At 43.1% G+C, this 12,838-nt stretch overlaps 1 protein-coding gene across 1 annotated transcript in view; it reads right to left on the bottom strand.

The window, feature by feature from the left end:
* Positions 1 to 12,838, bottom strand: part of CPNE3 (copine 3) — a 156,693-nt gene that overhangs the window by 77,786 nt on the left and 66,069 nt on the right. Inside the window, exon 6 of the mRNA XM_029591614.1 lies at positions 7,518 to 7,601. Within this exon, the coding sequence (XP_029447474.1) occupies positions 7,518 to 7,601 (84 nt within the window). The remainder of the gene's footprint in view (positions 1 to 7,517; positions 7,602 to 12,838) is intronic.

The raw sequence follows: 12,838 nt of genomic DNA, 5'->3' as shown, positions 1-12,838 counted from the left end.
TCACCCACACATGCACACATTTAAGGTCCCATTCTCACCCACACATACACACTTTCAAGCACCCATTCTTACCCACATATTCAAGCTTCCATTCTCACCCACACACACAAACCCAGGCTCCCATTCTCACCCATATATATACACATTCAAGCTTCCATCCTCACCCACATATTCAAGCTTCCATTCTCACCCACATATTCAAGCTTCCATTCTCACCCACACACACAAACCCAGGCTCCCATTCTCACCCATATATACACACATTCAAGCTTCCATCCTCACCCATATATACACACATTCAAGCTTCCAACCTCACCCACATATTCAAGCTTCCAACCTCATCCACATATTCAAGCTTCCATTATCACCCACACACATTCAAGACTCCATTCTCACTCCCATACACACCCAGGGTCCGATTTTCACCCACACACACACAAGGCTCCCATTCTCATCCTCACATACACATTCAAGCCTGTGCACAGTTTCCGCTTCCTCCCCCCAGAGCAGGAAGATCAGCTGGCCTCTCCTGCTGCCACTGGCCTCCTGCTATCTTCGGGCCGTATGGCCGACCTATCTTCCTGTTTGGGGGGGGGGGGGGAGGAGAGCGGAAGCGCCGCGCACAGTTTCCGCTTCCTCCCCCCAGAGCAGGAAGATCAGCTGGCCTCTCCTACTGCCACTGGCCTCCTGCTATCTTCGGGCCTTATGGCCGATCTATCTTCCTGTTTGGGGGGGGGGGGAGGAGAGCGGAAGCGCCGCGCACAGTTTCCGCTTCCTCCCCCCAGAGCAGGAAGATCAGCTGGCCTCTCCTGCTGCCACTGGCCTCCTGCTATCTTCGAGCCATACGGCTGACCGATCTTCCTGCTGGGGGGGGGGGGGGAGCGGAAGCTGTGCGCGGCGCTTCCGCTCTTCTTCCCCCCCCCCCCAACAGGAAGATCGGTCGGCTGTATGCAGGAGGCCAGTGGCAGCAGGAGAGGCCAGCTGATCTTCCTGCTCTGGGGGGAGGAAGCGGAAACTGTGCGCGGCGCTTCCGCTCTCCTCCCCCCCCCCCAAACAGGAAGATCGGTCGGCCATACGGCCCGAAGATAGCAGGAGAGGCCAGCTGATCTTCCTGCTTTGGGGGGAGGAAGTGGAAGCTGTGCACTGCGCTTCCGCTCCCCCCTCCCCCCGCAAACAGGAAGATCGGTCGGCCATATGGTTGTAGGACCGCTTCCCCACGTGTGCCGTGATGGCGCGCCAGGCATGGGTTCTCCTCTTCACTGTCGCGGGGATGGGATCCCGCGACAGCCTTGCAGTTCTGGTGTCAGTTGGGTGGGCCTGGGTCTAAATTGGGTGGGCAGCTGCCCACCCAGGCCCACCCGTGGCTACGCCACTGCTTGAATGAGGTCCACTTCAGATCAAAGGGAATTAAGGTATCCAGGAAAACATCTTGACATTTTCTCTTTTTAGATACTTGTGCAAACCCTTAGGTGTAGGATAAAATGGAGTTCCCCTATTTTCTTTGGAATCAAGAAATACTCAAGAGTAAACTTTCTGCCCTCTTTCCCTTGGTGGAACAGGTTTGACCACATTGGACTGTAAGAGGGAGACCTCCTTCTGAAGCACCTTCCAATTTGGAGACTCAAGTTGGTGAACTGCCAAAAGATACAATCGGTATCTTCTTTGTTTTATGCTGAGGATCCATGAGTCTGATGTTACACTGGACAAATGGTTTACACAAAACCTTAGCCTGCCTCCAACGAACAGATCCTCTGGCACCAGTATTGAGATCCAGGCTATGTTCTCTATAATCCAGTCAAAACGTGGTCTCTGGCTGGAATTCTGGGTGCTGGCTATGGCTTAGGAGTCCCTGTTGCCTCATATGAGAACGGAGAGCCTGTTGTATCTGAGACCAAAAAGGTGAGAGGGGTAGTTAGAGATGATAAGACCATCACGGAAAGATTAAATGATTCTTTGCTTCAGTGTTTACTGAAGAGGATGCTGGGGAGGTACCCATATCAGAGAAGGTTTTCATGGGTAATGATTCAGATGGACTGAACCAAATCATGGTGAACCTAGAAGATGTGGTAGGCCTGATCGACAAACTGAAGAGTAGTAAATCACCTGGACCGGATGGTATACACCCCAGGGTTCTGAAGGAACTAAAAAATGAAGTTTCAAACCTATTAGTAAAAATTTGTAACCCATCACTAAAATCATCCATTGTATCTGAAGACTGGAGGGTGGCTAATGTAACCCCAATATTTAAAAAGGGCTCCAGAGCGATCCGGGAAACTACAGACCAGTTAGCTTGACTTCAGTGCCAGGAAAAATAGTGGAAAGTGTTCTAAATATCAAAATCACAGAACACATAGAGACATGGTTTAATGGAACAAAGTCAGCATGGCTTTACCCAAGGCAAGTCTTGCCCCACAAATCTGCTTTACTTTTTTGAAGGAGTTAATAAACATGTAGATAAAGGTGAACCGGTAGATGTAGTGTATTTGGATTTTCAGAAGGCATTTGGCAAAGTTCCTCATGAGAGGCTTCTAGGAAACATAAAAAGTCATGGGATAGGTGGTGATGTCCTTTTGTGGATTACAAACTGGCTAAAAGACAGGAAACAGAGAGTAGGATTAAATGGATAATTTTCTCAGTGGAAGGGAGTGGGCAGTGGAGTGCCTCAGGGATATGTATTGGGACCTGTACTTTTCAATATATTTATAAATGATCTGGAAAGAAATATGAAGAGTGAGGAAATCAAACTTGCAGATGATGCAAAATTGTTCAGAGAAGTTAGATCACAAGCAGATTGTGATAAATTGCAGGAAGACTCTGTAAGACTGGAAAATTGGGCATCCAAATGGCAGATGAAATTTAATGTAGATAAGTGCAAGGTGATGCATAAAGGGAAAAATAACCCATGCTATAGTTACACAATGTTAGGTTCCATATTAGGAGCTACCACCCAAGAAAGAGATCTAGGCATCATAGTGGATAACACATTGAAATCATCGGTTCAGTGTGCTGCGGCAGTCAAAAAAGCAAACAGAAAGTTGGGAATTATTAGAAAGGGAATGGTGAATAAAACAGAAAATGTCGTAATGCCTCTATATCGCTCCCTGGTGAGACCGCACCTTGAATACTGTGTACAATTTTGGTCGCCGCATCTCAAAAAAGATGGAGAAGGTACAGAGAAGGGCGACCAAAATTATAAAGAACACGAAAGAACGCGAAAGTTTTGTTATATGTACACCGACCTGATTCGATACTTGTATTGAGAATGTCGGTATATAAAAATCCGAAATAAATAAATAAATAAATAAAGGGAATGGAACAGCTCCCCTATGAGGAAAGACTAAAGAGGTTAGGACTTTTCAGCTTGGAGAAGAGATGGCTGAGGGGGGATATGATAGAGGTGTTTAAAATCATGAGAGATCTAGAATGGGTAAATGTGAATCAGTTATTTAGTCTTTCAGATAATAGAAAGACTAGGGGGCACTCCATGAAGTTAGCATGTGGCACATTTAAAATTAAATCGGAGAAAGTTCTTTTTCACTCAGCGCACAATTAAACTCTGGAATTTGTTGCCACTGGATGTGGTTAGTGCAGTTAGTGTAGCTGTGTTTAAAAAAGGATTGGATAAGTTCTTGAAGGAGAAGTCCATTACCTGCTATTAATTAAGCTGACTTAGAAAATAGCCACTGCTATTTCTAGCAACAGTAACATGGAACAGACTTAGTTTTTGGGTACTTGCCAAGTTCTTATGGCCTGGATTGGCCACTGTTGGAAACAGGATGCTGGGCTTGATGGACGCTTGGTCTGACCCAGTATGGCATGTTCTTATGTTCTTAGTTCTTCCAACTGAGAAGGTGTTATCATCTCGGCCCTCCACCTGGGTACTCCCCTGGCAGAGTGGCTATGGAGAGCTGCTGAAATCTGCAATGTTCTCTGATCTGTGCCACGGCTTCCCTGACCCTATCTCCAAAGAGATTCTTTCCAGTGCACAACATGTCAGATTAAGTCAGAGGTCTTAATTCAGAGGTCTGAGGCTCGCAGCCAGGTTAGTCTGTGTACAATAATCCCTATGCCAGAGACTCTCGATGTCATTTTGAAAACAAAGATCAACCTGATTATGTCTTTCCACACTCCATCCCCTTTTCCACCAGAGACTGGAAGCGCTACTCCTGAGGAAGCTACTCGGCAACTTCCCGCATCTGCTTCACTTGGTCTCACATGTGCTGGCCCATAAAAGGCTGATAAGAAGCAATGCAGACATTAAGCATTGCTCCCTGGAAAACCTCTCAAGAGTATCCAGGATCTGGAATCCTTCACTGGGGGCACAAAGGAATGGGTTCTAGTCTTCTTGGTCCTCTTGAGAGTGGATTCGAACAACACAGATTGGTATGATCACTGCTTTTTTCATATCCGGGAGCCTTCCGGACGAGTCCCTATTCACATGAGCCACAGAGAGAGAGGGTTCTCCCATATCCTCCTCTGTACCTCCTGAAGGATTTCTTATACTGGGACTGCTACAATCTCCTTAGGAGGCTTCACAAACTGGAGAATGTCCAGCATTTTGTTTCTGATTTCATCTTCCTTCAATAAAGGAAGTGGAATGGCCTCAGACATTCTTTGCACAGAATTGGCAAAGAAGAGGTTCTCTAATGAGGACTTCCTTCTTTCTGGAAGAGGAAAGAAGAAACCTTCTTACTCTTCTACTTCAGAGACATCTCCAGATCTGTAACCATACCCTCAGGAATATGAGTCTGACCTTGACTAGAATGCCAGGTGAGAAGATCCAGATGCTGCATTTCCTGTGGACAAGGCCTCAGAGAGGGAAGCGGTCATGTATTGAGGCCTAGAACCCAAGGAACGCCTGTGTAACAATGAAGCTTCCTTCCTCAATGGGCTGCAGATTATCATCAGGGCAGCCCCAACTGATGTCGCTTTCCCTTTGAGAACAGACATTGGTACCGGTGCTGTACCACGCTGCCGGGCAGCTGAAGAGACTATAACAGTGGTTGGACCTTGTCCTGCATCAACACTGATGCACTTAATGCAGATGCATTGAAGCTCTGCAACACCTTGTCCAGGGCTTGCTGGGTTTTCCTATCCAGCTCCTCCTCACAGACTGCCGATACCAACACAGGTTGGAAGGCAGGAGGGGAGACCACATCTTCTTGAGAAGCCGGAGGTCTATCAATGGCAGACATCTGGACCCTTGGAGACTGCTCCAGTTCCTGGGAATGCATTTAAGATGGGATCTCCTCTCTGCATGAACCCTTTTGAGGGATTTGCCGCTGCAGCAAAAATGTCCCTGCTCCCAGCATCACGTACCGATGGAGACTGAAGCGGATGCTTCTTCGCCTTCACTTGACATGGGAACTCCTCTATGCCGCAGACAAGGAAGCCTAACCCTTGGCCTTCTAATGATGGGAAAAGTCAGGCGATGGCCTGTCCCCACTACATCATTTAGCCAGCTTCAAGGCCAATTCCACCAGAACCAAGTGGTGTGGGCAGCAGGACCACTCCAATCCCCAGAGAAGCCTAGATGCTATATTTTAAGTCAATCATGCCACATTTTCATCTGAAGGTCTTTTAAAACACTGTGAACTGGGAGATAAGCTAGTTTCACAAGAGGCTGGATAAACTACAGCAGCTCAAGACATCTATTCTTGGGTCGTCTATTCTGATTTTAATGGATAGTATATATATTTACCATTTTATCCACAAAGCAGGAGTAACTGAACTCATCAGGAAACAAGGCATGTTGTGGAAGAGTTGGGAGGGTTCAGAAGGCATTCCTGAAGAGCCAGGCAACTGAAGAGGGGAATTTTGTTGATTCAATAGGGAGAATACAGACAAAAACCATGATTGCACTGTCTTCACTCCTATGTATCCCTCTAAATCCATGGGATGGATGTCCTGGATTAAAGGGAAATGGCCTCTGCATAGAATGGACTCACTCTTAATGGTGAAGCTTCTTGAGGGGATACTTGAACATCTCGGGGACTCCCCTAATCCCTGCTATGTGAGAAACGTTCCTCCATCTTGGACAAAAAAAGAGGGTCTATCCTCCCTCTCTTGTCCTTAGGACATAAGGATGTAAAGAAACACTGTCTCATCGCCAGTAGAGTCTCTGCACTAGAGTAGGTAAAATGCATTCTCCTCTAAAACCCAGATGGGTTCAACCTTGCTAAGCACAACGGTGGCAAAAGACACCAAAGAAGAGCTCGGATGAGCAGGCACTTGAGCCTGGGATATACTTGGTGTCGAAATGCTGCACTGACTGAAGACCATCGGTGCCAGTACTATCTTTTGTGCACTTTTCATTGCAGACTGCTGTCTGATTTACAGCTCTGATCACATAAATGAAACCGAAGGCACCATCTTCGCCAAGACGTTCCATGCCAAAGGCATCTTGGTCTGTGCTGGTGTAATCCATGCCGATACAATTAAAGGTGCTCTTGATAGTGCTGGCACAAGGGCATTTAGGAAAAATATGCTGCCCAGTGCTATAAAGGTCTTTTATACCATGGACACTGACACTACCTACGCTGAAAATATTCTAGGCCTCAAGTCAGGGCCTACCCCAGCAGAACCCTGTGCTGACAAACCTAACTTCTGCGGTGCTGAGGAAGATGGCCCAGGAGGCGATTCCTTGCGCTGTTTAGGTGCCTTCTCAGTGCCTTAGACTTCCATGCCAAGTTTAAACCCTGACCTGTGACATCGGAAATCAGTGCCAACAGGGAAGGAGGGGGGTGCAGCTGACTCCTGAAAAGGCCTAGCTCCAGGAGGTGGTGTAGCTTTGCTGCCCATCCTCATGCCGAGGCTTCAGGGCCCTACTTGAGACTGACTTCCACGGATCTTGTGGCTTCTAGGTGTGGGTCTGAAGTACCTATGGAGACATCCTGTCACTGAGGAAATTTGGTCTGTGCTCAGGCATCAGCTGCACTCCGTATGGGTGTCTGATGGACATAAGACGCCCACAGCCACAGGCCCTGAACACACTAAACGCAGATTTCTTTCCCTTTCGGTTTCCCCATTCTAAACTTTTTTTTTTTTTTAATAATTGAAAAGTTCTCTTTGAGATGCTGCCGAATTAATGATAAAAAAAAGAAATGTCAAATTTGTAAATTCAAATGACAAGTGAAACACAGGGAAAATCTGAGAAAGAGATACCGGGAATCTATCGGTGTAGGAGCTCAGATGAAGAAAGACTGAAGGGCTCAAGAGGCAGTGACTGCACATGGAAACTCCTGCACATAATCAGAAAGACTTCTGAGCTCCGACAGCTGGGTCCTTGTCAGCACTGTTGGATGACATCACCCACTTGTTATGAGAGATTTAATCCTGTTTTGCTGATGTAGAATTGAACATGAATTTACCTTTTTTTTTTTTTTTTTTATTAATTACAGACCTTGAGAATCCCGGCCAGATTCCCAATAAGAAGGATAACCCTCACTTGGGACCTCGGTTACACACCATAAAAAAAACCAAACAAAAAAAAACCCAAACACAAATCACTTTTTTACCTCTGTTCTGTGAACCATCTGCCACCTGCCATCTGGAGTCTGCTTGTGAAATTCCAAGTAGGGGTCTGACTTTCCAAAGAGATCCTGCATTTAAGAACAAGTTATTAGCTTAATCTGCAGATTACACAACAATGTAAAACTATGAGTATATTTATTTTCCCCCCTTATTGTTATCCTGCTTCCAAGGCAACTTAGCAGAACCTTGATACTAATTTCAAATAACCGCTGTGTGCCCTAAGAATATAAAATATGCTTTGCTAGGTCAGACAAAATGCTCATCAAGTCCAGCATTCTCTCTCCAATTTGGCTCGTGGGAAAGTAGCTGGCATGTCCCGAGTACATCCAATTTGTTGTTGCTCATTCCCAGGGATAAGAGATGACTTTCTTGGAGTCCGCTTGGCTAATAACCGTTTATGGGCTTTTCCTTCAGAATTTTTACAAACTCCGCTATGCTAAAAGCCTCGACCGCATGCTCTGGCATCAAATTCCACAGCTTAATTATGAGTTGTGTGAACAAAATACTGCTTCAAATCCACCACCTGCTAGTTTCATGGAGAGTCCCCTAGTCCTAGTTCTATTTCAAAGGGTAAATAACCATTTCTTATTTATCCATTCCACCCCATCTGTGACTTAAAAACCTCAATCATATCCTCTCTTGGTCTCCTCCAAGCTGAAGAGCCCTAACCTGTTTAGCTTTCCTTCATATGGGAGCTCTTCTGTCTCTTATTTTTATTGTCCTTCTCTGTACATTTTCCAGTTCCGCTATATCTTTCTTGAATTGGGGAGACTAGAACTGCGCACAACACTCAGGATTCTCCATTCCTTTCCAAATAATTCATAAAACATTCTATTTGCATTTTTTACCACTGCCACACAATGAGCTGAGGACTTCAATAATTTGGGGAAGACAATTCTGAAGCTGATCTTAATGTAAGTATTTTGACAAAATAGTTTTGTTGTTTTATGTGTCTGTTTTTTACCTTTTTATTGTGTTAATGGTATTTAGGTTTTTATGGGATCTGCTTAGGATGACTGGTTCAGGATAAGCAGAACACAAGAATTTTTAAATAAATAAATATATATAATATGTGAATGTTGATTATTATACGTCAAAGTTTTAAAGTGCCATTATTCTTTAGGACCCCCCCCCCTTATGCTATATTAGCATTTGTACATATGTTTGCATATTTATATTCTTTTAGACACTAAGGTTCATGTTACGCCTTAGCAGCGATTGTTTGGTTGTATTATATTATATGTTATTAGACGCTATGTTTTTATGTTTCAATGTAACGCCTCTGCTGCGATTGTTCTGTTGTATTGTAAACCGACATGATTTGTATATCAAATAAGAATGTCGGTATATAAGAATCCTAAATAAATAAATAAATAAATATAGACTCCAAGATCCTTTTCCTGGGTGGTAACTTCTAGTATAGAGCCCAGCACTTTGTACCCCTACTTAGGATTATTGCTCCATATGTACTTTACCTTGCATCTGCACATTATATTTCACCTCACATTTAGAGACCCCGTTCTCCAGTCTTGCAAGATTCTTCTGCCCTTCTTCACAGACTGCTTGTTTTATCTACTTTGAATATTTTTGTGGCATCTGCAAATTTGATTATGCCCAGTGGTGCTCTCTTTTACAGATTGAAAATAAACAATCAGTAAAGATTGCTGGGGCACGCCACCTTTCCCCATTCGGAAAACTGAGACTGTCTGAGAAAGTGCTAGCTAGCAGTATGCTGTAGAGATGTGAATCGTGTGATCGATCGTCTTAACGATCGATTTTGGCTGGGGGGGGGAGGGAATCTGATCGTCGTGGTTTTGTTTTGTTTTTTAAATCGTTTAAATCGTAAATCGGGGGAGGGCAGGAAAACCAGCACACTAAAACAACACTAAAACCCACCCCAACCCTTTAAAATAAATCCCCCACCCTCCCGAACCCCCCCAAAATGTTTTAAATTACCTGGGGTCCAGTGGGGGGGTCCCAGTGTGATCTTCCACTCTCGGGCCACGGCTGCGTTATTAGAAATGGCGCCGGCGCTACCTTTGCCCTGTCATATGACAGGATACTAAATCCTGGCAAATTATTCAAATATCACAAACCAATTAACAACTAATAAATATATTGTGACATACTCCAATTTTTAAATCTTTATTGGTGAAAAAATATCAAAAACACATCCCACATTTAATCCATAATACCCCACACAATAGATATTATATTTTGATTAAAACCTATTTCATCATACTCATCCATACATCCTACATATCACTCATACAAAAATCATTCAACCTCTTATAAAACAGTTTTCAAAATTTCAAGTGAAGCATCAAATACACATTCTTCTTAACAATTATCCAATTGTAGATACAAATTGTTTTACAAGCAGAAAGAGTCACATTGCACATGTATTTCTGCGTTACTACAACGCCATTCCTCTTGATCTCTCTTTAATTCTCTCTACATGTTTCGCCTTCCCTCAGGCTTCTTCAGGAGAGCTTATTCAAACAATCTCCCACTGCTCATATATCCAACATCTATCCACAGGGCGTTCTAAAATATTTTAACAAAATTCATAATTTTATCATTTCAATTAGATACATTTTTCTTAAATTAACACTTATGAAAAAAATTTTTCAACATGCTATTATACCTGCACGTCCCAAAGAATTTACCCAGACGTACAGCTTGGCACATCCCCGACTCTTTTCATAGCGTCTCAGTCATTTCAAATGCATGGAACACCACATCTCAAATGCGTTTAAACTAGAATAAGACAATTCAAGAAAAATCAAAATGCATGAACTTCTTTTCAAGAAAGTACCAACGTGCATGACAAGCAAAGAACCTTACCTTTCCATTTTAAAACAAACAAACACCGACACCTCATATCAGAGTAAACGCTGCCATCGAGTGAATCAAACGGAATTAAATCGTCCCTCTTCTTCCGTCCTTTTAAACCCGGCTACACCAATCAAAATTGTTCAACTCAAATTGTCTCCACCCCTTCAAACTCGCCAAATCAGAGCCAATCAGTAATGCTACCACTCTAAATAGTTACCACCCCTTCAAGCCCGCCAACTTCAAATCTTCTAACAAAAAACATTTGAGCATTGCAGCCACAGAAAATCTAGAAACATGTTGCCCAATTGATCTTATCATTCAATCCTTTTGGCCACAAAGTCTGTAAATTGAAAATCCATCGCTGTTCCTTCTGTAGTAATATTTTATTTATATTACCTCCCCGCCTAGCAGAAACCTTCTGTAATACAAAGAAACGGAGTTCTTCTACCGTGTGATTATACTCTCGCCAATGTTTCACTAGGGGAGCTGTCTCCACCATATTTCTAATTCTACTGCAATGCTCTAAAATTCGAAGTCTGACCATCCTCGATGTTTTTCCCACATAAAAAAGCCCACACGGGCATTGTACAACATACACTACCGAGCTTGTTTGGCATGTTGTAAAATTCCTTAAAAAGAACTTCTTTCCAGAGACAGGATGTATGAATTCTTTCACAGATAAGCAGAGTTTGCATACACTACATTTGGTGCATGGGTTATGACCACCAACTTCATCTTTTTGTTGCACACAATCACCCAAATCCGAATGGACTAAAATGTCCCTAAGATTCCTAGATCTTCTAAAGGAAAACATAGGGGGATCCTGCATACCCACAAAACCACTCACAAGGTGCCAATGATTTTTAACAACCTGTATGAGATCCCCAACTCGATTGGAGTATGGAAGAACACATACTAAAGCTGGTGTATTCTGTTTTGGCTTAGGTTGTAATAATAAATCTCTGTTAATATATCGAGCTCTTTTGTATGCCCGATTCACTATTCGTGTGGGATAACCCCTTGCACCAAATCTTTCTTGCAAATCTTTTGCATGTGTCTTAAAAGAAGCTACATCAGAGCAAATCCTTCTTACCCTAAAGAATTGTCCCACTGGAATATTTTCTCTAACATGCTTGGGATGGAAGCTATTAAAGTGTAACAATCCATTTCTATCTATTGATTTCCGGTATAGCTCAGTTACAAATTTACCATTCCCCTTTCCCACCTTCATATCCAAAAATGAAACCCACTGATTCTGGACATCACAGGTAAACCTAAGATTTGTATCCTGTTCATTAAGATAATGAAAAAAATTTTGAAATTCACATTGTGTGCCAGACCAAATAATCAGGATATCATCAATATAACGGCACCATAACCTCACATGCCTGTACCATACTGAAGGATATACAAACTTCTCTTCAAATGCTGATACGTACAGGCACGCGAGGTCAGGTGCCATCGTCGCGCCCATAGCGGTTCCGTGAACCTGTTGGTAAAAATCATTTTGGAACATAAAGTAATTCTGCGTGAGCGCAATAGTAGCCAGTTCTACCAAAAAGTGTGTCGGGACTTTCTTATCTATCCTTGTGTCCAAAATCTCCTGTACTAAATCTATTGTTGCTCTCTGAGGAATATTTGAATACAATGATTCAATATCCATTGAAATAAGCAGAATAGGTTCCGATACCTCAGGTAAAGATTGCAAAACTGTTATCAAATGTGATGAATCCCTTATATATGATCTGGCCAATGGAACAAAAGGTCGTAGAAAATAATCTATATAAATAGACAAGGGTTCTAATACCGATCCTATACCTGCAACTATCGGTCTTCCGGGTGGAGACTCTAAAGATTTATGCACCTTTGGCAATACATAAACACAGGTATCTGAGGATTTTGTTTCATCAAAAAAGCTGCTTCCTTGACGGTTACCCATCCCACACTTAAAGCTTGTTATTACCTCACCAATCTGTACAGATAGTGCTGCAGTCGGATCTCCCTCCAATCTTCTATAGAATCTACCATCTCCTAATTGTCGATACACCTCCTGTATATAATCATTTTTGTTGAGAATTACCAAGGACCCACCTTTGTCAGCGGGCTTAAAGACCAAACTATGGTCACAACTTAAATTTTCCAATGCCATAAATTCCTCTTTATTCAAATTCCAAAAAGGAAATTGATCCTCTGCCTCTTTTACCTTCAAATCTCGTTCAACCACTTCTTCAAAAGCAGCCATCAAAGGATGTACAGGACCCGGTGGCATCCAACAGGAAGGGTTTTTAACCACTGAACCATCAAAATTCACATTTTCATTACCTTGAAAAAATATTTTCAACTTCATTAATCTGAAAAACTTCTGTAAAGCTACCCGAATTTCAAACGAGTCATATTTCGGAGTCGGTGAGAACGAAAGGCCACAGTTCAATACCTGTACTTCAACTGTAGTAAGTGGACGAGAGGA

Source organism: Rhinatrema bivittatum, chromosome 2 (genome assembly GCF_901001135.1).
Source record: "Rhinatrema bivittatum chromosome 2, aRhiBiv1.1, whole genome shotgun sequence".
In the NCBI taxonomy this organism is placed as follows: domain Eukaryota; kingdom Metazoa; phylum Chordata; class Amphibia; order Gymnophiona; family Rhinatrematidae; genus Rhinatrema; species Rhinatrema bivittatum.
Note: the sequence above shows the minus strand (reverse complement) of the source record. Positions and strands in the feature narration are given on the sequence as shown.